Source organism: Aspergillus campestris (genome assembly GCF_002847485.1).
Source record: "Aspergillus campestris IBT 28561 chromosome Unknown P168scaffold_1, whole genome shotgun sequence".
Lineage (NCBI taxonomy): Eukaryota > Fungi > Ascomycota > Eurotiomycetes > Eurotiales > Aspergillaceae > Aspergillus > Aspergillus campestris.
Genome location: NW_020194336.1, coordinates 1503061 through 1530382, shown reverse-complemented (window position 1 = coordinate 1530382; position 27322 = coordinate 1503061). Strand labels below are relative to the sequence as shown.

At 54.3% G+C, this 27322-nt stretch overlaps 9 protein-coding genes across 9 annotated transcripts; 4 read left to right on the top strand and 5 right to left on the bottom strand.

Moving 5' to 3' along the window:
* Positions 1–2516: 2516 nt before the first annotated feature.
* On the top strand, positions 2517–3893 carry P168DRAFT_277841 (putative cyclin-like protein (Clg1); the record flags this gene model as incomplete). Its single annotated transcript, XM_024835632.1, has 1 exon — positions 2517–3893. One exon carries the CDS (start codon positions 2517–2519, stop codon positions 3891–3893), a length of 1377 nt encoding a protein of 458 aa, XP_024696810.1.
* A 1357-nt stretch (positions 3894–5250) lies between these two features.
* P168DRAFT_308306 (NAD(P)/FAD-dependent oxidoreductase) lies at positions 5251–7122 on the bottom strand. The gene is made up of 2 exons (XM_024839181.1): positions 5768–7122; positions 5251–5650 (listed from the first exon to the last, which is right to left on the bottom strand). Exons 1-2 carry the CDS (start codon positions 7018–7020, stop codon positions 5455–5457), a joined length of 1449 nt encoding a protein of 482 aa, XP_024696809.1. The 5' UTR covers positions 7021–7122; the 3' UTR covers positions 5251–5454.
* A 600-nt stretch (positions 7123–7722) lies between these two features.
* P168DRAFT_262435 (acid phosphatase DET1) lies at positions 7723–9884 on the bottom strand. The gene is made up of 2 exons (XM_024834749.1): positions 9708–9884; positions 7723–9651 (listed from the first exon to the last, which is right to left on the bottom strand). Exons 1-2 carry the CDS (start codon positions 9720–9722, stop codon positions 7852–7854), a joined length of 1815 nt encoding a protein of 604 aa, XP_024696808.1. The 5' UTR covers positions 9723–9884; the 3' UTR covers positions 7723–7851.
* Positions 9885–10873: 989 nt separating this feature from the next.
* On the top strand, positions 10874–12488 carry P168DRAFT_308304 (Dor1-like family protein; the record flags this gene model as incomplete). The annotated part of the gene is made up of 2 exons (XM_024839180.1): positions 10874–11917; positions 12046–12488. The coding sequence occupies 2 exons, from the start codon at positions 10874–10876 to the stop codon at positions 12352–12354; spliced, it is 1353 nt and encodes a 450-aa protein (XP_024696807.1). The 3' UTR covers positions 12355–12488.
* A 39-nt stretch (positions 12489–12527) lies between these two features.
* On the top strand, positions 12528–14573 carry P168DRAFT_286361 (uncharacterized protein). Its single transcript, XM_024836330.1, has 3 exons — positions 12528–13629; positions 13676–14002; positions 14092–14573. Exons 1-3 carry the CDS (start codon positions 12977–12979, stop codon positions 14303–14305), a joined length of 1194 nt encoding a protein of 397 aa, XP_024696806.1. The 5' UTR covers positions 12528–12976; the 3' UTR covers positions 14306–14573.
* Positions 14574–14737: 164 nt separating this feature from the next.
* P168DRAFT_286360 (putative cyclin) lies at positions 14738–17118 on the top strand. The gene has a single exon (XM_024836329.1). The coding sequence runs from the start codon at positions 15164–15166 to the stop codon at positions 16892–16894; it is 1731 nt and encodes a 576-aa protein (XP_024696805.1). The 5' UTR covers positions 14738–15163; the 3' UTR covers positions 16895–17118.
* Positions 17119–17808: 690 nt separating this feature from the next.
* P168DRAFT_277835 (AGC family serine/threonine-protein kinase) lies at positions 17809–19581 on the bottom strand (the record flags this gene model as incomplete). Its single annotated transcript, XM_024835631.1, has 1 exon — positions 17809–19581. One exon carries the CDS (start codon positions 19579–19581, stop codon positions 17809–17811), a length of 1773 nt encoding a protein of 590 aa, XP_024696804.1.
* A 1893-nt stretch (positions 19582–21474) lies between these two features.
* On the bottom strand, positions 21475–23458 carry P168DRAFT_277834 (putative pre-RNA splicing factor Srp2; the record flags this gene model as incomplete). The annotated part of the gene is made up of 7 exons (XM_024835630.1): positions 21475–21852; positions 21914–22010; positions 22073–22146; positions 22644–22804; positions 22859–22864; positions 22933–23136; positions 23407–23458. The coding sequence occupies 7 exons, from the start codon at positions 23456–23458 to the stop codon at positions 21475–21477; spliced, it is 972 nt and encodes a 323-aa protein (XP_024696803.1).
* Positions 23459–24852: 1394 nt separating this feature from the next.
* Positions 24853–27322, bottom strand: P168DRAFT_286356 (electron-transferring-flavoprotein dehydrogenase). The gene is made up of 2 exons (XM_024836328.1): positions 26863–27322; positions 24853–26779 (listed from the first exon to the last, which is right to left on the bottom strand). Exons 1-2 carry the CDS (start codon positions 27146–27148, stop codon positions 25206–25208), a joined length of 1860 nt encoding a protein of 619 aa, XP_024696802.1. The 5' UTR covers positions 27149–27322; the 3' UTR covers positions 24853–25205.

The window sequence follows — 27322 nt, the reverse complement described above, 5'->3', positions numbered from 1 at the left end:
ATGTGTTTCCCTTGGTGCCTACTCCTCCGGCTACTCCCTGGGGGTAGGCGTGGAGTAGGTGATCGCATCACGTAGCTACTCCTCTATCTCACGTTAGGAGTAGGTGATCGTATCACGTGACTCGTAGTCATCTTTGTGCAAGGGTTCCGATCCTTATGTCAATCGATTGGCGTCGGGCTTCTGCCTGGCTGTGCCGCCTTTCGTGGGGTATTAACCTCGTTGGGTTTCCGTAACAATTCTGTTTATAGACTGTATCTATACTCTTAAGATGTTGCAAGAGGCAGCCTATTGCTACTGATACTGAACTGGTGGATGGTACCTGTCAGCTCAATTTACTAGGCAGTGCTTGAACGCCGAGTCAACAACAGAATCAAGACTCTAGTCTACTGAGTCAGAGTAAGCAGATAATATGGTATATTTATCTCAAATCATTCAGTACTTGCAAAGTGGATAGATACCTCAGGCACACTGCACGGGTGTTGTGGCACCCGTTCGGACCAGAATCCTGGCGTTGTTGCCACTTCAATTTATTAGATTATCATTCTAGTTAGTTACTAGTGGTGTTATTATTATTATTATTATTATTATTATTAATACTAATTTATCCATTCATTTCTTTTTGACACTGATATCATGGCACACTGTCAGTTTTGACACTGATTTATTACCCATTCTGGGATTGATTATTCTGTTAGGGGTAGAATGTTACATTATATTCTTAGATCAAGATTACAGAGTACTCCGTACTTTGTCCTGTCTGACAGACCTGATTCCTCAGCAGACCTGTTTTATCTTTTTTTTTTTTTTCTTTCTCAAAAAAAAAAAACCCCCCTAATAATCTTGAGTCAATGAGCACGGGGCACGTCCCAAGTTGGACAGGCAGAGAGAGGGTTCGAGGCGCCTTCGCCCCAGTGCCAACCGGGGCGAACTTGACTGGGTTGGACAGTCGGCCCCATGATTTTCTTCTTTCTCTCTTCTTTTATCTATTCTTCTATTTTATTATTATTCTTTTTATTCATTGACTCTGATCATTGCTTCCATTGATATTATTTTAATTTAATATATATATTACACAGTAAAAGATTGAATGATGATCCGTTAATAATAAGGACGGAAATCTACCAGAAACGGCTGCAGCGGCAGAAAGTGGATGAGCAAGTCCGACTCTAGCCTGGAACTTCTGGCCGAGTCGACACTGGACCAGGTGGTCCACAGCCTCACTTGTTGAGTCTGGAGAGAAAATTTCAAAAAGTCTAATGTACTATCATAATATCATCATAATTCTTCGAGAGGTATAGATTATAGAATTAGAATTACATACAATTATAGACTTGAATAGGAAGAGTTCAAGAAAATAATTCTGGTAAAACGTTCATGACTAACGCGAGCAGGTCAAGCGGACAGAATAGGAGTAGAAGGAAGTCTGACTAAGTGAGATCATCCATTCTTTTTTTCCTTCGTTTTCTTGTCTTTTTTCTCGGGGGGAGAATTTCCCTCTCACTTTTCTGACCTTCTCCCCTCCTCTTCTCTCCTCCATCCCTCTACTCTCTCTCTCTCTCTCTCTCTCTCTCTCTCTCTCTCTCTCCATCTCTCCATCCTCCATCCTCCACCCTCCACCTTACCCACCATTCACCCTTTCTTCTCTTTTCCCTCTTCCCTCTTCCTCATTACTTGTCATTGTTTTCTCTTCCTCTTCTGTTCTTCTTTTTTCTTTCTTATCCTTTGGCTTCTTTTCGAATTCTGTCTTCCTCTCAACGAGCTTTTCACTAAGTATCGTTGCCCTTGTGGTTCTCATCGTTGCTTGAATTCAATCAATCAATCAATCAATTCAAGTCCATCCCCCACAACCCCTTGACACGAGCCATTGGTCTTTTTGGAACACGTTCCATCATTGAACAAATCCCAAAACATTTAAAAAAAAATCCACTCGTGGTTCCCTTCTCCCCGTCCGTCGTCCTCGACCCTCGTGCACGCCAATCAACCCGGAGATTCCTCGCGTCGAATCGAAACCACCAACCCTCTCGACCCAGAAACGCGACCTCCGATCGATACCCCGTCGACAAGAGAAGCACAACCACCGGTTTAATCACACCAGCTGCGACCGCTCCTTACGACTTTTTTCTTCTTTTTTTTCGCATCTTTTTTTCTTCTTCTCTTTTTTTCCCTCTTCTCTCTTCGATCCACCATATCCCTCCATGTTATACATCTAAGAGACATTCACTACGCCAAATTTAGAGCCACGGCTCGTTGAGCGATCCCTTTCCAGGATCAGGGCGTGTCGGACGTGTAGACGGTTCGTACTCTCTTCCGCTGTCTGGAGTTGAGCCTTTCTGCTTTCTGCATTCGATTGCGTTGGCTGACACGGAATCGATCCACAGAGCCTGACCCGTCTGCCTCCTCCCCGTCCTGAACTGGTCTATCCTTCCTCTCCCCCCTCTCTCCTCTTCCCCCGACCTCATCATGCCGTCGTTTTATGCCCCTGGCCTCCAGGGCTTGCCCCGACCCCTCCCCATGTGATGGGTGGTGGCCGGGTGGAGAATGACCACCCCTTCTATTGCCTCCCCCAGTCGGCCTTCCCGCCGCGCTATTCGCAGAGTGGCTGCGAGTTCATCGAACAGTACTCCCAATCATCCTGCTACGCCAAGCCGGCCCCCATGAACCTCTCCCACTCGATGCGGTCCGGTCGGGACATGGCTGCCGCCCATTCGCTGAATCAGTCCATGTTCGGTCTGCCCCCGGCCAATGTCCTCCCCCCCATCCGCAGCAACGTGCAGTTGCCGCCCATGGACAGCGCCATTCCCCCGCAGTACCGCCGCAACGACCGGCTGAGCCAACCCGATCAGCAGCAGCAGCAGCAGCAATCCGCCCCCCGCAAGGAGGAGAAGGCAACGGGTGGTGTTGCCGCCCACCTGGATTACGAGATGGATCAGATGTCCGACTTCGTGGCGGAGATGGCCCAGGGAATGTATGCTTTGTACATCAACCAGATCACCATTGCAGATATTGACTTCGCGCGAAGCGTCTACCCAGGATCGTCGGTCCCCCCGCAGTTTCGCAAATACGTTTGGCAGATCTTGTCGTCCACGCGCCTGCCCAGCTCCACCATCCTCCTGGGCCTCTACTACCTCGCCACCCGCATGCGCATGCTCTCCGCCGCCAAGGTCTACGCCGCCGGCAGTGGCCAGGTCTACCGCATGCTCACCGTCGCCCTGCTCCTCGGCAGCAAGTTCCTGGACGACAACACCTTCCAGAACAAGTCGTGGGCCGAGGTCAGCAACATCCCCGTCGGCGAGTTGAACACCATCGAGCTCGAGTGGCTCTTCGCCTTCGACTGGAAGATCCACGACCGCATCCACGACCCCCAGGACGGCTTCGGCACCTGGCTCACCCACTGGGAGACCTGGCGTGCCAAGTCCAACCGCGCCCAGGAGGCCCGCCAGACCCTGGCCCCCATCGACACCAACCTGTCCCGCGGGTCCCGCGTCGCCAAGCCGCTCATGTCCCCCGAGGGGCCCATCCCGCCGCAGTACCAGCGGAGCGCCCAATACGAGACCTCGTGGCTCAACCCGGCCGCCTCCGAGTATTCGCCCCCGTCTGCCCCCCAGAGCGGTCCGACCACCCCCGACTACTACCCGGTCGGCCCCTGGGGCGCCTACTCGAACCCGCCCCCGCCGCCGTACTCGCGGACCTGGGTGCCGCCCCAGTCGTACATCCCGCCGCCGCGGTCTCAGCCCCCGTCCTACCACCACACTCCGGTCTATGCCCTGCCCTTCGCCCAAAGCGTGTGGACGGGTCATGGATCCTCGTGTGGGTGCCTCTACTGTGCCAAGCACATGGAGCACTACATGTGTGGCGGCGCCTTTGGCGCGATGCAACCCATCATGGCAGCCTGATCTGTTTTTTTTTTTCTTTTTTTTTCTCTTTCGCGACCATGCGTTTGATTCTTGATATGCTCATGATACCGTTCCCGTTTTTTTTTTTTTTTTTTTTCGCTTTGTTTCGTTCCCCTGCGATGATAACCCTGTTTTACTGTCGGTTTCGGTTCCTGTACCTCACTCAAAAGTCTCGTCCAGCGTTCTGTCTTGAACTGCCCCAAAAGCAAAAACCAGAAAAAAAAAGGTGGCTCGCACGTGACATGGAGGCGATGCCGTCACCCTGCCTTGACGATCTGGGTTTACTGGTTCGCATCGTCCCAGTCCTCCAGGCACCCTTTGGCCTTTTGCCCGCTGGAGTGAGAAGTCACGACCATCATGATGTTTTTTTCTTGTTCTTTTTTCAGCTTCCCCCCGCTCTTCTGTTCTCGGTTTTTTGATTGGGCATTTCACCTGGCGAACATTTACCCATAGATTGTTCTTGTTTCGTTCCCGCCGTTGGTTCATCAATTGGTTTTGCCTTCCCCTACGCTTGAGTCTGGCGTTCATGCCCTGTTAATATTTATGATGCATTGGTCTGTTCCGGTTGATATTCCTCTGGACCGAACAGGATCCGGTATCTTCGCCTGGCGTTATACCGGCCGTGGAGCAGATCGATGGAGTCTCGTGATTTCAGTCTCGTTCGTTCTTTATCTTGCTTGACTTGCCATTTGACGATTGTGAATGCACTTTCTTCTTCTTTTTTCTTTTTTTCTTCTTCTTCACTTCTGCACCCTCGGGTATTGCCAGTTCTTCACTATCAGTTCATACATTGGATCGATCAGTCTTTTCTTCTTCTTCCCTTCTCTTTATTCTTCACCTTTTTTCACTTTTTTTTTTTTTTTTTTTTTTTTTTTTTTTTTATTCACTTCATCCTGATTGATCAATTGATTGATTGTAAGTTAGATTTTAACTACTTCTTTACTAGTATTTCTGCAAGCAACCTGAATTGCAAGAAAACTATCTAAAAAAAAAAAGAGAAACAACAAAAGGTCCAGAAAAAAAAAATCAAATCAAAAATGAATTGGATTTCCTTTACCTACCTTTACCTTACTTTTGACCTTGCCCTACTTTTACTCTACTTTGACTTTTACCTTGTTGGATATATATAGACTTGGTATGTATGACCTGATTGACTTATTGACCTATTGACCTTGGCCTACACAAACGTTCTACTGTCTATTCATTTTACCTTATTGATGGAATAGAGTTTACTTAATATGTCTTCTTACTTTATTCACTACACTGCACTTTACCTGGGATATGGATATGGATATGGATATGATATGGATATGGGTATGGGATATACACGCACATTATACCACTGTTGATACACTCTGAACTTGTTCTTATATAATCTATATAATCTACAACCTATATAATATATACCCAAATCAACCTCCTCTCCAATCCCATTTCACTTGCAGTGGTACTTAATGAACACACATGAGCTGTCAAAGGTGTAAGACAGACACTTATTATCCTTTACCCTGCCCAGAGAGAGACAAGAAAGAAAGACAGAAAGAAGGAAGGAGGGAAAAGGTCACAGCATCGCCCTCTCCTCCTCCTCCTCCTCCCCCCTCAACACCCTCCTCGGCGGTCCACCCCGACTTCCATCCCCGCGCGAGATAGCAGCTTTTGAAGCCGGCCATGCCCACTTGCTTCGTTGTGCTGAAGGTGCAATGCCTTCGAAGCTGTCGGCGATGCGGGGGCCGAGGATGGGGAGGAATTTGAATGCACTTTTTATTTCATCTGTTAGTTTATACTTTTGTTTATACCCTTGATGTATGCTTGGTTTGATGATGGGTTGATGGGTTGAGAGATGGGTAAGATAGGTAAGTAAGGCGATGACATACTGTCCACTCCCACCAGTCGCGAGGAATAATCCCTCATAATCAGGATGATAGTCGACGATGAAGTCTCCATTTGGGGTGTCGGTGTACCAGCACAGCCGCTGTTGCACGAAAGGGCGGTCTTTGAAGCGCGGGAGGAAGAGGGCGAGGCCTGCGCGGAGGGCTTGTTCTGCGTCTTGAGGGAGGGTTGTTTTGCTGTTACTGCTGTTGGAGGGTGCTAGACTTGGAGCACTGAACTTATCTGGAGGACTAGATGGTGAAGAAGAAGAAGAAGACGATGATGATGATGATGATGATGATGATGATGATGATGAAGAAGAAGAAGGAAACACCGATCTAACAACCTCATACCCAAACCCATGCCTCGCCATCTTCAGCAGATTCGTCCCCGGCGTCGGCGGAAACGCGAACCACCCCGTGCTGAGATCGATCATGACGGGTGTGCGCTCTCCCCGCATGGCGGCTGCTTCTTCCGGTGTCAGCTGGATGAATGCCACCGGCTGACCGGTTGAAATTGATCGCCCGCTCATGTCGAGCAGGTAGGGCGTCCAGGCGCCTGTGGCGAGGATGATTGTGGGAGCGGAGAAGGTCGTCCCGGCTGCTGTGCGCACGGCTTGGATTTTTCTTTTCCCTTGTTTGTTTGGTGTTGTGGATGTTGGTGAAGAGGAGGAGGAGGAGGAGGAGGAGGAGGAGGAGGAAGAGGTGATAAGGGAAGTGACAGTCCCATGTCGCCCAGATATAAAAGAAACACCAGCCTGCGCGCACCGCCGCGCAAGATACGCAATGCTACCCTCCGCATCCGCCCACCCACCGCTCAGATTCCAGTACCCGGTTGTAGCAGCCAAATCGCCATGAATACCGGGGTACTTCTCGTTAGCCTCTCCACCCCGGAAAGTCTGAATATTAGCCCCGTTACCAAGAGCCTGTAAATTCTTCTTCGCCCGCTCAAGATACTCCGCCGAGCCCTGCGACTGCACGCAGAGCAGCCCGCTATGGTAGAAGAACGGCGCGAACTCGCCCTTCCAGCCATTCAGGGCGTCGAGCCCCATTTGCGCGTAGAATGCATCTGCGTAGTCGGGCCGGATTATACGCGAGACGTCGACGCTGGAGCCGTCGGGCACGGGGGGCAGGGTGCGGTCGAGGAGGGTTATGTTGGTGTAGCCTCGGGTGGAGAGCTCGAGGGCTGTGGTTAGGCCGAAGACGCCGGCGCCGATTATGAGGATGGGTTGGGTTTTAGATTTAGAAGGGGGAGACATTTTGGGAATGGATGGTATTTAGATTTGACTGGAGAGATGGGCTGGAGGTGGTTGAGGGGTTCTTGGAGATGTTATAAGTATACTGTAGTTGGGTTGTACTTCTATGTCCGGGTGATGTGGGGACGGATCCGGTCCGTCTGGCTAGACCGATTGTCAATGTCAACTTTGAATGGATGTCTGCCGGGAATTGGATGATTATAATCAAAGGATAGTTGTCTGAGAGGTAAGTTGCATTTCAACTGTATTTCAGCTCTGCTTGCTCGCTCTGAGTAGCAATGGATCGTGTCTTCTAATCCAATGTAAGCACGCGGCACGCCGGCAGTAACATGGACTGTGACTCCAAAAGATAGCATAGCCCGCGATTAACGCAGTCAAGGTTAGCTATACAAGTTTTCTGGAAAGATGTAGATTATATATAGAATGGACCATCTATACTGGTAGTCACTCGCAGTCTGTATCTCCCAAGCTCATGCCTGATGTAGTCAATCACTGTTCCGTCCTCCGCTCACGTGCCCGGGTGGTTCGCCGTCTGACGTGGGGCCATACGAGGGTTTTGATAATGTTTAGTATAAGTATCTAGGCATAGGTAGGATCTAATTTTTGATCTGCACTTGAGATTGTCTAAATGATAGACAGATTTATGCTAATATCGACGCGGGCATCAAACTGCAACGGAGAGAGATCTAGTGCTCCAATATAACTGGGTATTCATTCAGACATGGTATAAGGTACTTCGTGAGCATGTCGTATATCATGATAGGTATAAACATTATAAAGATGCAGTGATATCTAAAAGGTTCAAAACACTGGAGAAAGAAAAAGGGAAGTGGATTAGTAGACACTCCCGTGAATGCTCTGGTCTTCGCGCTGCTCCTTGTCCAAAGCATGGGGTTCACTGTCCCCATCGTCGTCATCCCCGTTGTGCTCGTCTTCGTGTTCATGCACATACTCGTGCTGATCGGGATCCAGGTCTGAATGAGCTGCCGCATCGCCTTCCTCGCTTCGATCCCTCTCGTTCAGCATGTTGGCGACCTTCTGGGCGAGGTTCCGTCTTCCCGGTCCATTCATGTGGGGATTGTTCCGACTGTGGTGGGACCGTGTCCGTCGCAGCCGTTGGGCGTGGCTGCTCCCTTCGTCGTCCCCGTCGTTGCCGAAATCTTGGGATGGCTTGGGTTGGTGATTGGACGACCGGTTGCCACTGCGGAATGGCGATCTACTGTCTCGCTCGTCTTCCGATGGGCAAAGGCTGTTTGCTCCGCTCATGGAGCCACCACCATCCCGTCCGGCAAGGTGAAGGAGGGCGTAATTCGATCGAGGCGAGTGGAGCAGGTGGTCGTCACTGTCGCGATGGAAGCCGGCCAGGTTTGGACGCCTTAGCGTTGGGCTTGGACTTGCTGCCGGCGATGAAAATGTGCGAGTGTGATTAGGGCTGGCGCAGGAACAGTCGCGTCTCCCGTCATTGGCGGTACTGTTTTCGGTCGGGCGGCTCGGGTTTGTACCGTTCCCTGGCGGATCGAGGAACTCGTGCCGTGGCGTAGGAGACGGGATGGTTCTGTCTAGGGGCTTCGATTCGCTTGACTGGTCTCCCAGGGCTGGTTCGGGGGCCGTTAACATCTGTTGCGTCGCGGTAGCCATTTCCGCTTTGATAGGACGATGGTGGGCGCTGTTATGGTGATGGTGGTGATGGGTGCGGGTGTGGTGATGATGACCCTCCGGCTGGTCCTGGCCATGACCGGCGTTGTGAACCTGTTTATGGCTGGTGTCGCTGGAGCGCAGCTGATCCGTTCCATTTGGGCGAGACGCACGCGTGGAAGGCTTCCTGCGAATGCCATGATTGCAGCCTTCGGGACAGCCTCCCCATTTGCGCCGGAACGGGGTGGGCGCGTCGGTACTAGGCACTGACAGGGCCGGCCCGAGTCCCTTGATCGCCCGTTCTTGCTGTCGCTCCCCCTCCTTCTCCTTTCTCAACTCTGACCACGTCCGAAGTTGATTTTGTAGCGCGTATTTCCCATTGTCCTGATTCAGCTTCATGATCACGAACTCGCAGTGGTTGATGTTGCGGAGATCCTCAAAATACTCGACGCTCCAGTGGTACCACTTCATGAGGAAGACCCGCGTCATGAGCCCGTGCGTCACCAGGACGCACACACTGGCGCAATCATCCTCCCCAAAGAGTCGCCACAGGGATTCATTGAACCCGCTGACCCGATCGTAGGCGTCCGCGGCCGACTCGCCGTTGGGGATGCGGTAGAAGAAATGCCCATAGTCTGCCCGCTCCATCCACATGCGCTCCATCTCCGCGGAACATGGTTGGAAGTTGCCAAAGTCCTGCTCTCGCAACCGGGGTTCTTCGTAGACCTTGATGGTGTTTCTCGGAAACGGGGACGGGGACGGCGAATCGGAGGTCAGGGATTGGAGAATGCCCTCGGTGGTCTCCCGAGTTCGGCGATAGGGGGAGGTGAAGAAATGGATGTTGTCATCCGGGCGCAGGAGTCCACGGAGGTTGGCGCCTGCCTCCCGGGCTTGTCGATGGCCCTCGGCTGTGAGTTTGACCCGGTGGTCGGGGACGGTTTGGTGAATATCACGGTTTTTGTTCCCCTCGGATTGGGCATGACGGATCAGAATGATCATCTATTGACCGTTAGACGCTTCGAGTTCGAGGAGTATGCTTCTTCGGGAAATCCTACCCGTGGCTTGCCCATGGCTGCTAATTTTGCCTGCACCTAGAGGGGAGAGGTGGAGATGGAGGGGCCGAAGATTCGAACGGTCAAGCAGTATCATGAACTGGGCGTATCACCAAGTACTTGCACAATTCCACCGGGTCACCTTATATATTAGAAATGTTCCCAGTCAAGAAACCCCAGCAGTCTGCAAAAAAGAGGGGGCAACAGTCTGGAAGAGTAGAAAGACTGGGAAGTCATGAACCTAACCTCCAAGTGAAAGTACCTAATCGCTCAATTGGGTTAGCGGGTCCAGTGATGTCAATGCTGGCCCACGTGATGCCGTATCGACCAATCCGCAGAGATGCATTTGATGCATGTTGTCGAGGGTTCAAGGCTGGATGTTGGGTCTCTCGCCCGGTTGGCGAGTCTGCATGGTAGTCTCCTGGTGCTCTGGGCCTGGTTTAGGAACGGGGGATGTGGTTGGGAGTCAATGGTTACACTCAGAAGGCAACCAGGCCCGAAACCGATATTGAGAGAGAATGGTGCTCATGACTTGCTCGTGTCATGGTCGATTGGGATCTGGAAGACTTGGGGTTCGAGACCAGTGTTGGGCGAGTCTGCATGCAGTTGGAAGGATGCCTACATGCAGGTCAAAGTTGCTCATCTGCCTGAAATCGCAAACGGGAGATCCAAAAGTACTGATAGTCGCCTGACGTATTGGGGGAACTTTCACTCTGAGTCGTCTGTGATGTCCAGCATGCGGCCAGAAGAGAACCAAAAGCAAGACCAATGAGGTATAGGATGGACGCCGGACGTCTTTGATATTGGGACTTGATAGGAGTGAAGGAGGAGATAGGATCAGGGGTGCCTGAGGCATGAGGGCAACATTATAGAGTCAGCGATAGAATTCTGTACATGGCATCATCAATCAATCCTCATGAGAAAAGAGAAATGTAGACTATACCGGACGCAATAATATCCTCCAAGACGTTCCACTAGACAGTAAATATAGAGGAATACTAGACCATCGGAGATGTTGCGCCAGTTGCCGCGGAGGCCACCGTACTAATTAGTAGCCGTGGTTTCTCCCCCCGATCTGTCCAGTTCCTCGTCCCCCCATCAACCCCCCACATCGTCGACTCTGTTGAGACAACTCGGTTGAATATCCCCACATCACGGGAGTCTGCATCATGGCGGACTATCTTTACGAGCTTCTCTCCCCCCATCTGGCCCCGACGGCCAATTCCCCTAAGCCCCTGTCCCCCGAACAGGACGCGACCACCGCCCAGTACCTCAATCGACTACCGACCCTCTCCCTCGAGGCCCTGCAGGAAACAGAACCCCAATCGCTGGCGCAGTCCTCCCATTCGACCCTCCTCTCGATCCAGGCCCTGTCGAACCGCTCCCACCGGACCTTCATCACCTCCGCCGACAACCTCTCGAACCTCCGCACCTCCATCCCGCGCCTGACCCGCGACGCCCAGCAGCTCCGGGATGCGGTCCCGCGGTTGGACGAAGAGGCCGTCTGCTTCTCCTCGAAATACAGTCGGGCCGCGGAGAATGCCTCCCTGGAGCAGCGCAAGCGGAGTATGCAATTGGCCCGAAATGTCGACCGACTCTCGGATATTCTGGAGCTCCCTACCCTCCTCTCGACGGCGGTGTCGTCGGCCGCAGCGAGCTCCGGCACAGCGGGCGGTTCGCTGTCGACGACATATTCGGCTGCTTTGGATCTCTACGCCCATATCAAGCGACTACAGACCCTGTACCCCGATTCTGCGTTGGTCAAGGATGTGACTTCGCAAGCTGAGGATGCGATGAAAGACATGACGAGCAACCTGATTGGGGGCCTGCGGGCGCAGAACCTGCGACTCGCAGCTGCGATGAGGACGGTGGGCTGGTTGCGACGGGTCGCACCCGAGCTGGAGGGCCTCTTTCACGACGGAGGATCCGGCACGGGGGAGGGCGCCCTGGGGGCGGTTTTTCTGATCTGCCGACTGGCCAATCTGGTGACCACGCTGGAGGCCTTGGAACCCCTACGGGAGCTTGCCGACCAGGAAACGCAGCGCAGGGCGCGGAAGAGAGGTGCGAAGAACGGCGCCGGATCGTGGTCGGATGGACACCAGACCGAGAAGTATTTGAAGCGATACATTGAGATCTTCCGCGAACAGAGCTTTGCTATCGTCTCTCTCTACAAAAATATCTTCTCCCCCGATCAATCCGAGTCGGATCTCGCCGTGGCAGGCCTCCGAGGCATCGACGCCCGGATCAAGGCTGCGGCATCGCCCTCCCCGTCCGCCATCGACACCGACCCTCTACAACACCTCCCCCGGCACTCTCTACGTTCCCCATCCACCTCGTCCAGCTCCTGACGGACACTCTACGCACCTATCTTCCCAACGTCCAGGACAAAAGCTCGCGAGAGAGTCTGCTGACGCAGATCCTGTACTGCGCTGCCAGTCTCGGGCGCCTTGGGGGGGATTTCAGTATGGTTCTCACTGAATTGAGCGACGCAGACGACGAAGATGACGAAGACGACCGTATGGCCCAGGAGTGGGAGGAGATCTCACGAAAGCATCGGGCCTTGGCAGGGCGTCTGGAGCAGCTCACTGGTGGACATCCTCCATCCTCTTCCAAGGGTGGGAGTGCCTTGCGCGCCGTCTCACCTGCATAAAGCAAGAAACACCACCCAATGGCGTAAATGAACAGGGGAGATCAAAGAACCACAACAGTTCAGCTCATAACTCCAAACTATGCTGAAAGAATCATGAAGTCGAATGACAATGATTCTTGGGGGGGCTGAGGGAGAAGACGCTAAACCGGAAGAAGGATTAGCTGCGGACCGGGTGGAGTTACGTTGTCTGGACCATCATCCTCCCTCTTCCTCTTCCTCTTCCTCTTCCTCCTCTCTCCCTCCCTCTTGCTCTCTCTGTTGAATCCCTCCCTCCGCTCCACAACACAGGTTCTTCTTCGGGAAGAAAAAGGAGGGACCCCTGATTGATATGTAGCATTTCTGTTTTCCTGATTTGGCTCTCGGATTTCTATTTATACCTCCGCTCCCGCGATCGGTGCTGGTTCTCCGGTCGCTTCCTGGGTCTTCGCAGCTGTCGGTCCTGGTGTGACGTTCGCCCTTGCGTGCATGCAGTGATCATCCTGTCGAAAGTCGCTCCTCTGGGAGATGAGAGCTCTCCCAGAAATACTATATCATAATATATAAACCAGAGAAATTTAATCCGCGTCAGACGCTTGACATCCATATCCCCGTCCCCGACCCGCCCGACGATCGAACCTCCCCGATGGCGACCTCCGCACTCCCCGCCGGCGGATTAATCGATCCTACCAAACAGGCGGAGTACCCTATCGTATTGGGGGATCGATTAGCCGGAAAATCCACCTCGTCGAAGTCACGGCTATACAATATTCAATACAACTACAAGACCAAGTCGGCGACCGCCCAGCAGCGGGCCGTGATCACGAGGGACTCGCAGTCACGGGATTCCTACGGCCTGAGGATCACCGACAAAGCCCCGAATGCGGAACAAAATGTCTTGACCTATTCATACCGAGGGAGCATCGACCCCGAGCAGGCACTTCGGGGGCGCGACGAGCATAATCTGGTCTTGGTGTTCGATCCCAATCGAAAGGTGTTCGTGTTGGAGCCGGTGACGACGCAGCTCAACTTCAATCTGCGTTCGGCCCCGGCCAAATCCGAGAAGCAGGTGCTGGAGCAATACTCCCAGCTGAGAACGTTGCAGGGCGAGGATCATGGTGTGGGCGACGATGAGCCCGCGGGGGATGCCAGCGGAGACGATGACGGGCCCGCCGACGACGACAACCCGTACGACTACCGCCATTTTCTTCCCAAGGGCAACGGCGACGATGACAAGTCTATGTCGGACAACGCGACCCCCGAGCCTCCGTCCGGTGCGAGTAAGGCGAATACCCCCTTGTTGCCCGCGGCCACCAAACCCGCCCCAGCCCCAGCCGCGCCCGAGGAAGCCGGCCAATAATCCCCTGCGGCTGCCGAGCAAGCCGCCCAAGGCGGGCAATAAGGGTCATACCGCTGCATCGAAGGCGGCCTCTCCTCCCCGCGCGCGTGTCGAGAAGATCGAACCTGATCGGGCAGTGGAGAAGGTTAAACATGCGCCCCCGCGGGAACCACCAAAGTCCACTCCCTCCGACACCGAAGCCGGGTTCGGGTCCGCGGACAAGGCGGCCCCGTCTCCGGGGTCCAACATCATCATCGACGGCGATCTGATCATCGACATGGGCTCCCCGCCTCCGTCCCGACCGGTTTTCAACATTAATCCGGCCCATTTTTCGTCCAACAACACCCCGGCCGAGGGGGGCGAAGAAGACGACGATGAGGAGATTGAGGCCCTACGCCTCCCATCACCGGCTGGAGCCGGAGCACGCCCTGCCCCGCGGGCGGCGAGGAGCCCGTCTCGACGACGCCGGCTCCCGACGAGGACGTCGAGGACGACGATGCCTTGGCCGCCGAGATGGAAGCGGCCTTTGAAGAGAGCGCGCGGCAGGAAGAAGAGCGCAGTCAACAATCCCAGCCGGAAGGTTCGCATCATTATGTGGCTAGCGAGGATGAGAGCGAAGTCAGCGAGGAGGAATAACCGTATTAATATTTTGCCTTTCCTTTTTTTTTTACCCCCTTTATCTCTGATTCCTTTTCTCACATTCTATTTCGTTCTTGCGTGATTGCTATGACATGGGGAATTTTGCCCCGATGCATGGCGCCATCTGGAGTTTGGAGCGCGAATCATATACCTACACGGACATGCTGTCCGGGTTCTTTGATATACCACTTGTTGCGTGTACACATCGTCTTGACTAGTTAGGACCATCTTGTAGTGGTTATTCATATTGAGACATGTTAATTACCTGGAATTGAGAGTAAATACATAAAGTATACTGTAACCTTTTGGCGATCCGAATCTAGACCGGAACAACTGGAAGGTCCGATGGCCGACGATCATTGGAAATTCATGCAGAAAGACGGTGCCATCCCATCCATATCACTCTTCCCTGCCTTTACTCTCCGACACCGACGCAACTATTCTTCTCCTTGACTCCAAACAGCGGAGCAGGTTTTCTACGACAGACGTTCTTCTTGGTGGGTCGTTCACCCGTCCGAGACGCCAACACCGGCCCTCCGCGAACCTCCTGTCTCCCTTCAGGGACACGGCGATCCATTTCGCTCCGAACCCCCGGTCAACCCCCGGTCAACGATGCGATGAGGAGTCTTCCAGACCATGGATGACGCGACCTGTTAAGATCTTTTGAAGTATTGGTTTGAGCAACTGGGACGGAGAAGGGCATTTGCAGCCGTCCGCTTCCACGGCTTCGACCACCCGACGCTCCGTCGTCTCGCACATACAAAGCTTCCCTCGGGGGTGGATCACGGTCGGAGACCTTAAACCGACCTTGGTATCTGACAGGGATTTGATCGTACCACGCCTCCTACCTCCTCCATGGCGTCCTCCACGTCTCATCCTCTGGAACAGCGACCCGTCCCCGCGCCGTCGAATTTTGTCCTCCTGTCGAGACAGGCCCAATGGCTCTTCACAGATGAGGAGCTCACGCGATCGCCGTCCGTGCTGGACGGGATGAAGCTGGACGCAGAACACATGAGCCGCAGCAAGGGTGTCAATTTCATCATGCAGGTAGGCATCATGCTGAAGCTACCGCAGCTCACCCTTGCCACCGCCGCCGTGTACCTGCACCGGTTCTTCATGCGCTTCAGCATGGTCGATCTGCCCCAGCGACCAGGCATGCACCCCTACCCCATCGCAGCCACGGCCCTGTTCCTAGCCACCAAGGTCGAAGAGAACGTCCGGCGCATGCGCGAGCTGGTCATGTCGTGCTGCCGGGTCGCCCAGAAGCAGCCCAACCTGCAGGTGGACGAGCAGTCCAAGGAGTTCTGGAAATGGCGCGACACCATCCTCCACCACGAGGATCTGCTGCTGGAGGCGCTCTGCTTCGACCTGCAGCTCGAACAGCCCTACCGCATCCTCTACGACCTCATCTGTTTCTTCAACGTCAGCGAGCACAAGCCGCTGCGCAACGCGTCCTGGGCCTTCGTCAACGACTCCATGTTCACCCCCCTCTGCCTCCAGTTCACGGCCCGCACCATCGCCGCCGCCGCGCTGTACGCCGCCGCACGGCACTGCGGCTTGGCCTTCGAGGACGACGCCCTCGGCCGGCCGTGGTGGGAGCAGGTGGACGTCGACCTGGCGCAGGTGCGTCGCGCGTGTACGAGAATGGCGCAGCTCTACGAGAGCAATGCCTCGCAAAGACATAGCCAGTACTACCCGACCACCCCTATCATCTCGGACGAGGGCGCTGAGAAGACCAGGATCCCGCACACGGGCAGCCCCTCCGCTTCTTCTCTTGGTGCGCCGACAGCGACGGCGGACAGCGCCGTCAATGGACGAAAACGGTCCAGGGATCCGGAAGATAGGAGTGCCAGAGATGCTCCCTCGGATCATGCCCCGGGTTCTTTGAACGGGGACCGCTCTCCAAAACGACAGCGGATGGGCTCGTCTTCCGAGGGCCATCCTCCTCCTCATTCCTCTTCTTCTTCCTTCTCCCATGATCGACACCCGTCCATCAACGGCCATCCTCCTGCTTCCTCTTCTTCCTCACGCCGCATTCCCCACTCCCACCCCCACCACGAGAGTGACTCCCACCCCACAACATCCCAAGGCGCAAGACGCCCCTTCGACCCAATTCAGCGCCAAATCGACGAGATCGTCCAACGAAACCTCTCTCACGGGGGTAACCCAGCATCACCATCATCTCGAGACCGAGACCGCGACCGAGACCGAGATCGAGATCGGGATCGAGACAGGGACTACGACCGAGACTCCTCTAGACGCGTCCCAGACCGATATCGCGGAAGCGGAAGCGGAAGCGGCCCAGACTGGGACTACGACGACCGAAGCCGCCGACGCCGGTCCTCAACTGGCGGACGAAGAGGGTCGTCTTCATTCGATGACCGTGTCTCTGCTACATCCGGTGGACATCATCCACCTCCTCCTCCTCCTCCTCCTCCTCCTCCTCCCCCATCCGGCCCGCCAACGGATACCCCTCCTCCGCCGCCGCCACCACCACATCCACCACAGGAGCCACCTCCGGCACCACCGGAGGGAAACGCAGATGCAGATGAAGAAGGTGGGGGAAGTGAGGAGGGGGAGCTCTGATCGGTTTACACCTTGCAGACAGATCGACCCAGTCGATCTTCTTTCCTTTTTGCAGCGGGATTGATCGAAATAGAGCTGTACTGGCGGGAGGAGTAAGAGGAGGAAAGAGGATGTCGTGGTTGTTTCCTACCTACCTACCTAGTCTTTGCTTTTCTATACCACGTTTGTGTCGGTTTTATAGCCTTCTGTATCTAGATTATATTTAACTTTGAATCTAAAATGAGATCTAAATCTGAATCTAAATCTGAATCTAAATCTGAATCTAAATCTGAATCTAAAATGAGATCTAAATCTGAATCTAAATCTGAATCTAAATCTGAATCTAAATCTGAATCCAACTCAATTGCTATAAAGTATCATTATTATTCAGCGAATAGGTCTACTACTGTTACTTACACATACTTGCAACCACACATACTTGGTTGGATAAGCATAGTAGGTAGGATAGTTGGTAGGATAGTGAGTAGGATAGTGAGTAGGATAGTGAGTAGGATAGTGAGTAGGGTAGTAGGTAGGATAGCAGGTAGGATCATCATAATATAAGAATGAAGTAGCCATACATACCATACCTGCCTAAGGGGATAGATAGATAGATAGATATACAAGGAGACGGAATTAGACAGGGGATTGTACAAGAAGATAGGAAAAGCAAGTCAGCCAGCTGGGGAGGCTCGCTTTCATTCAGTGTCTACAGTGTCGTCTTGTCCGTTAGTTACGAGATAGTTGACAGTCTACAGTCTACAGATACATCATACAGCACACCTTCCAGATAACAACGTTGATAAAGCAAACCCCAGATAAAAAACAAACAGACTACCTACACTACCACCACCACCACGAAAACCAATCTCCTCCCTCCCTCCGAACCAAAGACACTTTCCATTCCAACACGGAAGAAGGCATCCCACAGATAGTCAATGCCCAGCAGTCAACATCCCATGTCCATGGTCCAGCAAACTGCTCGACGCAACAAAGCTAAACCCGCCGAACGGGTCGCCCTCCCCGCCGTGACTGCCCCGCTGGCGACAGAAGTCGTCGAAGCCGTTGCTGGTCATGACCGGGCTCAGCGGCATGTGGGTGAAGTCGTCGGAGAAGTTCTCTGCGAGGGCTGGGTCCGTGACGACGGGATTGATAGGCGGGGTGAGCTCGCGGCGCTCGAGGGCCTTCCAGTCGATTTTGCGGAAGAAGCGGTGTTTCTTGATGGTTTGGAGGTCTTTGGGCATGTGGTAGCCTAGCCGTTTGGAGGGTTCCTTGCGGAGGAGCCGGATGAGGAGGTCTTTGGCGTCGGGGCCGAGGAAGTAGGGTAGGGGGAGCTTCTGTTTGAGGATCTTTTCTTGCAGCTTGGTGTTGTTGTTGGCTGTGAAGGGGGGCGCCCCTGTGAGCAGGTCGTAGCCTAGTGCGCCGAGGGACCACCAGTCGCAGGCTTTGCCGTAGGGCTTGCCTTGGATGACTTCGGGCGCCATGTACTCGAAAGTGCCTAGGGAGGAGTTGCAGCGGTCGTCGTCGTTGACGGCGATCTTGGACAGGCCGAAGTCGGTTAGCAGGAGGTGGCCTTCGCGGTCCAGGAGGCAGTTCTCGGGCTTGAGGTCGCGGTAGATCACCCCGACGGTTTGGTGCAGGTGCTCCAGGGCGAGGACCATCTCGGCCATGTAGAAGGCGGCCGCGTCTTCGTCGAACATGCGCTCCATGGCCAGGTGGGTGAACAGCTCGCCGCCCTCGGCGTACTCCAGGATGAGGTACAGCTTCTCGTGGTCCTGGAATGCGTAGAACAGCTTCACGACAAAGGGGTGGCGGCTGACGCTCTCGAGGATCGTGCGCTCCGTCTTGGTCTGCTCCACCAGCTTCTTGTGCACCGTCAGCGACGCCTTGCGGAACTGCTTCTGCGCGTAGAGCTTCCCCGTGAGCACATGGCGCACCAGGAGAACCGTGCCAAACGAGCCCTTCCCCAGGCAGAGCAACGGCTCGAAGTCATCGGTGGTCATCTTGCGGCACAGCTGGGTGCGCATGTCGCAGACACTGGAGGTATTTTGAACACTCTCCGCGACGGCGTCCGAGCTCACATAGTCATGCTCCAAGGGGACCTCATAGCTGGTCAGAATCTCCGTCTGGTCGCTATCCGAGCAGACGCTGACATTGCTGGGGGTCTCCGAGCGTCTGCCGTTCGTGGCGCCGCGCGCCGGACTATCTGCGGACAGGCTCATCGAATCGAGCTGGAGCTTCAATGCGCTAACGCTGCAGCCGGGAACCGGTTGCGCCGGCGGGCTGTTCCCGCTGGTTCCCACGCGCGCATGCGGTCGCGCGCTAGGTGCCCGCGAACTGGCGGCCGACATGTCCGAGTCTTCGTCGCCCGAACCGATGGGGTTGAACCCGCGCACGGTGGAAACCGCCGGAGCAACTCCATCCGCGTGCTTCTTCTTCTTCCGGCGTCGCTCGGTCTTCCCAGACAGCGGGACAGCATTCATCTTGGGGACCGGAGAGGCAACACCCTCACGAATCCCTCCGACTGCCGGGTTCGGGGCGCGTTGGGGACTGCGATTGGCCATGTGGAAGCCGGTACGTGGGTTGCTGGGCAGTTGGAGGTCGCGAGGCTGACTCTGCGACATGTCCGCCTGGGGGGTAAACACGTCGCCCACGGAAAGGTCATCCTGAAAGGGAGTCGAATTGGTTGCTTCCCTCATATCCATCATATTGAATCCTAGACCAACGGACATTCGAAAGATTCTCGGAGCGGGACGGCGACAGCGAGGTTCGATCCGTAGAGTTCACCGATTACGTCCACTGGACCAAACAACAGACGGATATGTTCAAGCCCACTAAGAAGTATCTGCAACGCTAAGAAGAGGACACAAGAAAAGGTTAGTCAACCAAAACGAGGGTCCATCCGGGGCTCCCACACGAAGTGGGGTACTTGAAAGAGAAAAATAATAACGAGAAACAACCCCAGGTAAGGGGCCCCAAGCCGTACTCACCTTCGCAGGGGAAAGTCCACCGAAGCTCAGCGCATACACCCACTGACGACGCCAGGGGTGGTGGAGGTAAGCGAAGGTAAGCGCACAAGACGCCTCGATCTTCGATCCTCAATCCTCGATCCTCAGATCTGGAGTAGATTTACCGTCCGCCCTTCTTCAGGACGGACCCTGCACCCCTAGCCAAAGCACCCCGTTGACGGAGGGGTCGGACAGCAGGTTGGGAAATGATCCAGCCCGGGAGGACGAGGGTCCAAAGTCGTCGATCACGGTCGAGGGGAAGTCGTCCGACGTTAGGGTTCGGACGGGATACTTGGCCAAGGAGCCAGGGGAGCAAACACGAACGGACAATGAAGACGTAGGCGCAGACGGGGACATGGGCATAGAGACCACGGAGCTGGATGGTTCAATAAGGGGTCAAATGAGTGGGAAATTCCCGGAAATAAGGAGACTCTGAAGTCGGAGAAGTGAGAGAGCACACCGTGCAGAAGAAAGAGAAAGGAGAGAAAGAAAGAGAGAGAGAAAGAGAGAGGTAATAATTCGATTGGAGACGCAGAGCTCACCTCAGGCTGAACTTTTGTCTTGGCCTCCGAAATGAAAAACATTCGGGCCAATCAGCGGTCGCCGGTGCTAAGCGGGATGGCGCTAGTCCTGTTTTGGTGTCTTATGGATGACTTCACGTGCGGGATTCACGGTATTCATTAGGTAATTGGTTTTGTGTACACAAGGCTTGTCCGGGATTAGGTCTCTGGGCAGCAAGTGGAGTGTCAAAAGAGCACTTGGCGGTGTTTTCTAGGTATAGAGAGGCAGATATAAATCATATTAAAAAAGTCAAGACAATCATCGGATCTAAAGTCGGAGGATCAACAAGACCATCAGATGTGACGACCACCTGACAGCTTTCTGGACTATTCTGGACTAGTCAGTCCTTTGACAGCATATCTTATCAGCCGCACCGTCATCGCGGAGCCGGACGGATCTATACAACAACACATCATTATTTCTCATTGGATTTCAAATATACACAACGCACGCATTCTCCCTTAAATACACATGTCGCAATGAAACGCAATCGGTTCATACATCTTCTTCCTTTCCCGATCAACCAACCCTAGCCCATCCTATGACAGAGCACGAGCTAGAGGGGAATCTACTCGACTGAGCAGCCGACATTCCACTGGTCGTTGTTTTTCTTCCATCTCGATTACCATACCACCCCCGTTCCTAGCCTCGCAGAGCCAGACATCGTGATCGTAGCAAACCATAAGGCAAGGAGGACCAATTCCTGGGGACATTCTCTATCCTGAGTTGCGTCCTCTTCTCTCTTCCCTCCCGTATTTCCTCTCCTCACCTTTCTCTTTCCTTTTCTTCCCCGCCGTCTCCCCCCTTCCCCCGCCCGCATCTGTCTGGTATGAAGATGACCCCGCTATGTCCAACGCCGTCACGTTCCAGGAACACTCCATCGAGTCGCTCCAACCATCAGGAAACACAAAGAAACAGATCCTCCAGAGACAGGGGGAAAAAATATCAATACTAATATTAAACACAAAGCAGTGCGACGCATCATGGGTATTTGTCATACATTCACAGCATTAATAGAATGACAGTGGATATTTACCAGTATGCACGGCGCTCGTAGGGATACTCGACCCGCGGAGGAGAGCGGGGACGTCCATAGGGCCTGGGTGCAATGTACGGGTCGTCGTAACGCGGGGGCGGCGGGGGACGGACATCATAGGGGTCTTCATAGGGGCGGCGTGGGGGCGGGTAGTCTTCAATCCGAGGACGGGGGGGCGTCCGCCGCCCATAGCCATCCCGGTCATAGTAGTCCCGTCGGAGTGGAATGGGGGATCGCTCCCGGTAGTGGGCGCGCGGGCTGTATCCACGAGGGGCTGGGAACCTTCGGTCGTATTCATCCATGGGAGGATAGCTCCGTCGAGGGGACCGGGATCGGTAGGGGTCACGCAGGGCCCGGTCATCAGGGTTTTGGATCTAGAGACGGCATGAGGATGGGGGCGTTTCCAGTTTCCTTGGGCGCAGAGAGGTCCCTTACATCGGCAACGCAGGTCACTCGCGAGCCTTTGAATTCCCGGCCATCCAGCTTTTCGATGGCGGTCTTCAGGTCGTTTGCGGTCTCGTACTCGACGAACCTTGAGAAATTGGGGGTTAACGGAATCCTTGCGCCGCTCCAGCATGTTCGATCATCACCCACCCTCTGCCGACTTCACGGCCGGTCTCGGAGTAGACCACGTCTAGTCCGGATTGACGAGCAAAATCTTTGAGATCCTATAGAATGTCCCCACGTGAGTCCATGTCCAGGTAAAGTGGTGGGAATCCGGAGGCTCCAGGTGGACGTCAAAGCAGAAGACAAGACAGCAAAGTACATGTGGGCAAGGCGGTGTCAGATCACTGGGTTCCGTGGAAGGGGGGCTGTATCCGTGTCGGTCTGACGCTGTTCCGTCAAAGTGGAAAATGTCCAGGACCTTGTTGATCGCAGGTCTCGACCGGCGGAGCTCTACCATCCCGCCCCCCGAGAACGGCCCGGCGGCAGAGTGGAGACCTTCTCCCCACCGTCCAGAGCGGCTAAGATGGAGGCACGATAGGCTCCGCCGAGCCAGAGCCTTTTTTCGAGATCCATGGAGCGTCTCCCGCTTTGAGAACGGAAAGAGAGGTAGAAGAGAAAACGGAAAAAACAGCAGAACAGAGGGCAGTCATCGAGCAGTGAGTATCCGAGCTGGGTGGTATCCGGGGAATCCTGAGAGAAATGGACGTGGACTGCTAACCTGCCAACTTGTTTCCGGGAGTCCAGAAACCATCATGCGAAAGATTGTGCGCCGAGGACGAGGCAAAGCCGGACGGTCCATGGGGCCAGGAGGGTTCTCCTTGCGACGTGGCCCGCGCGCGAACTGCACCGTGAGTCGTTCACCTTTGAAATCGGAGCCGTCTACGAAACGTTAGATCCTGGGATATTGCGACGTTGGAGCGATGTAGTACATACGGAAGGCTGATGGAGAAAAGGTTAGCCACATGCGACCACGCGGTCAGCGCAAAGCCGGGAAATAGCGGTCTTACCGGGAACAATGTCTCTGGCATCCATCGCATCCTCATACTCAATGAAGCCGAAGCCGTTCATCAGCTTGATCTCGGTAACCTTGCCGGAGCCATGGGTACTAAAATGTTCCTCGATGTCTGGTTTAGTCACTGGGATAAGACTCACAGCGTCCGCAGGGAACGCCGTGACACATGTTAGCTCACTCGCATCAAACGGATAGACAACTCCAGAGATTCATTACGGGGCCACCTTGGGATGTCCAGAAATGGGTCAGACGGGGGCAAGAGAGAGGGAAGGGGGAAACACAAAGACAACGACAACGATGCGACCGATTGGCCGTAGGCGCGCACAAGGTCTGTCGTCCTCCAGCTGGGCTTCCTATGCGGGAACCGTCGGTGTGACGCCGCCGGGGAACGTCCACACATCCGGGCTGAAACAGGCAAGGGAACCTCTTGGGGGAGTTGTGGGAGAAAGATTGATTGATTCCAGCATACCGTTGCGGGGAAGATTCCCGAGATAGAGTCGAGTGGAAGAAACCTCCGTCATGCTGGTGGTTGGATGTCGCAGCGGAATGGAAACAGAGAAAGAAATGAAGAAAATGAATGCGCACGATTGAGCGCTAAATTCCAAGACGGATCTGGCCTTTGGAAACCGTGGAGGTTCAAGACGATCCTATCAACCGGCGTGGGAGTAAACACGGTCGTGCAAAGAAAAATCGAAAGTAAAGATAAGAAAAGGTCGGGCCTGGGGATCAACTAGCTATAGTCCTCGGATCTGGCGATAGTTCCGGGTAGTGTGCATCCACAGTTGAAAGGCGCTCCGGAAAGTCAACTAGCTAGCCGGTGGGCCTAGTGAGGAGGGGCTGGAATGTTGGGACCGTGGAAGGACCGATTCAATATCCAGTTTGGCTTGGAAATGCACGGAGATTGGAGACTAGGATGCCAATGACTCGTATGTGAGACACTGACTGGGGACGAAGGATGGAAGAGAAAGCTAGAGGAGAGAAAAAGAATGAAGAAGAGGGGAAGAGTGAGAAAGAGAAGAGAAGAGAGAGAGAGAGAGAGAGCGAGACCAAGGCTAGTTTAGTAGATCGATCGCAGGTTGACCGCCAGGCAAAAAAATATAATCATGATAAATAGTACTGGATAGAAAGTAAATTAAATTAAATTAACAGGAGACAAGAATTAATAATAGGAATAGTAAGATAGATAATAACATGGATGAGAATATGGATAGTAATACTAATACCCAGGAATATGAAACAGGAGAAGAAAAACTAGAGCCAAAAAGTACAGACCAGGATGACTCCGTACTAACGGGGGAGACATCCATACCATACACTATACGACCGAGTGACTTGTCACTTGTACATCCAAAGTGAGGCGGATGTCTTTGCCCTGGACCATAATCCACGTGGCCCCCGCTGCTCCCTTTCGGAGTTAATCCTGTCAGTCTGTCAATTGTCGCTTCACTCTGTGGTATTCTGAGTGTCATGTCGGGTTTGCCCGATGCGGTATGTGGTACATTCTTCTTAGTCTAGTACATACCTTACCTACCTATGATTTCATGTACTTCTTCGACTGTCACTCTTCTCACCTGTAAAGATTGATGGACCTTCTATAGATCACGTATTCACGTGGGCAGAACCATCCACGCCGAACCCAGATGAAGCACCCAATCCCTACTAAGCAATCAGTATACAATGTACTCGATCGGGCGGACCGCCCGGTGTATTTCCACGGTTCAAGTGGCGGATAATCCCCACGCGGATCAGCCCCGAGATCGTAGATGCACTTCTTCCTTTCCTCCTCCCCGACCGACGGCGTAAACTTTGTCCATCTTCCATCTTCATCTTCCGTCTTCCGCCACTGATATCATCTCATGTGATCAAGGCAATCAATACAATCAAGTAAGCTCGTTATAATAGTTACTATAAGGTAGGAGAATAAGGTAATGAAAATGAACTTCTATATACAGACAGACTCCGTGCCAAATTCACTCCAGTCAAGTCAAGAAACGCGAGGGCTTTTCGTACACATAGATATTCAACATAGGACCAATGTGGTTATGGACAACCGCAACGGAACCAACTCCGCCACGCAGTCTAGCAAGCAACTCCAATACGGTATAAAAAGAAACAATCAAAGGGTAAAAAAACGAAATGGGACAGAAAGAGACGGGGCTTAGGTCATGAAATACTTAGGACCCTCGCCTCCCTGAGGCGTCTGCCAGTTGATGTCTTGCGTCGGCACCTTGATGTCGCAGGTCTTGCAGTGGATGCAGCTATGTCGTGTTAGCGGTGTTCACCCGGATGGGATATCAAGAGGAAAGGGAGAGAAAAAACGTACTTCTGCGCGTTGATCTGGAAGCGAACCCCGTGCTCCTTGCTCGGGTCCTCCACGTACTCGTACACTCCCGCCGGGCAGAACCGGTTCTCCACCCCCTGGTACAGCGGCCACGCCGCCTCCGTGTGCTTGTCCCAGTCCTTCACCTGGAGATGCACCGGCTGGTCCTCCTCGTGGTTCGTCCCCGTGCGGCTCACGCTCGTCAGGATGTCGAAGCTGATCTTGCCGTCCGGCTTGGGGTACTCGATCTTCTCGTACGCCGACGCCGGCTTGGTCGCCGCCGCGTCCGTGCCGTGGTGCCGCAGCGTCCACGGCGTCTTGCCCTTGAACAGGTACGCCTCCAGGCCCGAGTACATGATCCCGCCGTAGAGGCCCAGCGGGGTGCTGAACGACGGCCGCATGTTCCGCACCTCGTACAGCTCCTTCCAGATCGACGACTTCCGGAGAGCGTCCTCGTAGTCGAACAGGAAGACGGTGCCGCCGCTGTCATCCTGGAGGGCCGAGAACGTCGATTCGGCGGCCAGCATACCCGACTTCATCGCCGTGTGGGTACCCTTGATCTTCGGGACGTTCAAGAATCCAGCACTGTCGCCGATCAACGCTCCACCGGGGAAGGCGCACTTCGGGATCGACTGGAAGCCACCCTCGTTCAGCGCACGCGCACCGTACGAGATGCACTTGCCCCCTTCCAGGACGTCCTTGAACAGCGGGTGGTGCTTGAGCTTCTGGAACTCGCCATACGGAGACAGCCACGGGTTCGGGTAATCCAGACCCACCACCAGACCGACACTGACCAAGTTGTCGCCGAAGTGGTACATCCACGCGCCGCCGTAGGTGTCCTTGGGCAGAGGGTAGCCCATAGCGTGGACAATCTCACCCGACTTGAACTTCTCCGGCTGCACCTCCCAGACCTCCTTCAGGCCCAGGCCGTAGGTCTGCGGCTGGCTGTTGCGCCGCAGATCGTACTTCTTGATCACCTGCTTGGTCAAGCTGCCGTGGCAGCCCTCGCCCAGAAGGGTGACCCGCGCGTGGAACTCCATACCCCGCTCAAAGCTGTCCTTGGCCTTGCCGTCCCGGCCGACGCCGAGGTCATTGGTGGCCACACCGAGCACGGAGCCCTCGGCGTTGTACACCAACTCACTCGCGGCGAATCCGGGGTAAATCTCCACACCCACTTCCTCGGCCCGCTCACCCAACCACTTGGTCAATTCGTTCAAGCTGATGATGTAGTTGCCGTGATTGTGCATCTGCGGGGGTGCGGGGATGGGGTACGCCGAGTTCTCCGTCAAAAAGCGCATCTTATCCTCCCCCGCGGGCGTGGCGCCCTCAAACCGCGACGGGTTGTCCTCCGACAGCCAGTCAGGCAGCAGCTCGTTAATCGCCGTCGGCTGCATGACATTGCCCGAAACGATGTGCGCGCCCAATTCACCAGCCTTCTCCAGCAGGATGACCCGGAACTCCTCGTTCCCCGCGTCATTGGCCAATTGCTTTAGTCGGATAGCGGCAGCGAGTCCGGCGGGACCTAGTTTAGCGGAATGACTCGGTTAGCCACGGCGAGGGGAAACTTTTCGCGATATGGGACGTATCCGCCGGAGTGCTCCTTACCTCCACCAACGACACAGACGTCAACCTCGTCCGTCTCCCTGTCCACCTGACGGGGGTCGAAATGTCCATTCTCATCCGTGAGTCGCTTCGACAGCGACTGCGAGAACGCCCGCACCTGGCCGGGAGTCCGGCTCCGGGGGAATAGTGATGAGGGACGAGCGGCTTGTCGTGAAAGGGGACTGTTGGCAATTCGGGTGGCATTTGCGGCGGAGGTTCTGGAGGCCCACGACGAAGCGGGTCGCAGTTCTCGCCTCAAGAGAGGCAAAACGGCACCTCTGGAGGCCATCTCGGGAAGGATGGCGGAGGGTCGGAAGGGATCGAAGGAGGAGGGTGATTAGTGTATTGGAGAGATTCTATACCAAGCAAAGAGACATATCAAGTGGGAGAAGAGTAGGAAAAGAAAGGAGTTCGCGCGAAGTGAAGCTAGGTAAACGAAAAGGAAACCCAGTAGTTCAAACCT

What these genes read in the sequence shown, in the direction of transcription:
- P168DRAFT_308306 (XM_024839181.1), bottom strand. Translation starts at nt 7,020, where the DNA reads ATGTCTCCCCCTTCTAAATCTAAAACCCAACCCATCCTCATAATCGGC. An exon ending in GCGACTGGTGGGAGTGGACA is followed by an intron (nt 5,651 to 5,767) that starts GTATGTCATCGC and finishes TGAAATAAAAAG; the next exon opens with TGCATTCAAATTCCTCCCCA.
- P168DRAFT_286360 (XM_024836329.1), top strand. Translation starts at nt 15,164, where the DNA reads ATGGCGTCCTCCACGTCTCATCCTCTGGAACAGCGACCCGTCCCCGCG.
- P168DRAFT_286361 (XM_024836330.1), top strand. Translation starts at nt 12,977, where the DNA reads ATGGCGACCTCCGCACTCCCCGCCGGCGGATTAATCGATCCTACCAAA. An exon ending in AGTAAGGCGAATACCCCCTT is followed by an intron (nt 13,630 to 13,675) that starts GTTGCCCGCGGC and finishes GCCGCGCCCGAG; the next exon opens with GAAGCCGGCCAATAATCCCC. An exon ending in ATTAATCCGGCCCATTTTTC is followed by an intron (nt 14,003 to 14,091) that starts GTCCAACAACAC and finishes CTGGAGCCGGAG; the next exon opens with CACGCCCTGCCCCGCGGGCG.
- P168DRAFT_286356 (XM_024836328.1), bottom strand. Translation starts at nt 27,148, where the DNA reads ATGGCCTCCAGAGGTGCCGTTTTGCCTCTCTTGAGGCGAGAACTGCGA. An exon ending in CGTCTGTGTCGTTGGTGGAG is followed by an intron (nt 26,780 to 26,862) that starts GTAAGGAGCACT and finishes CCGCTAAACTAG; the next exon opens with GTCCCGCCGGACTCGCTGCC.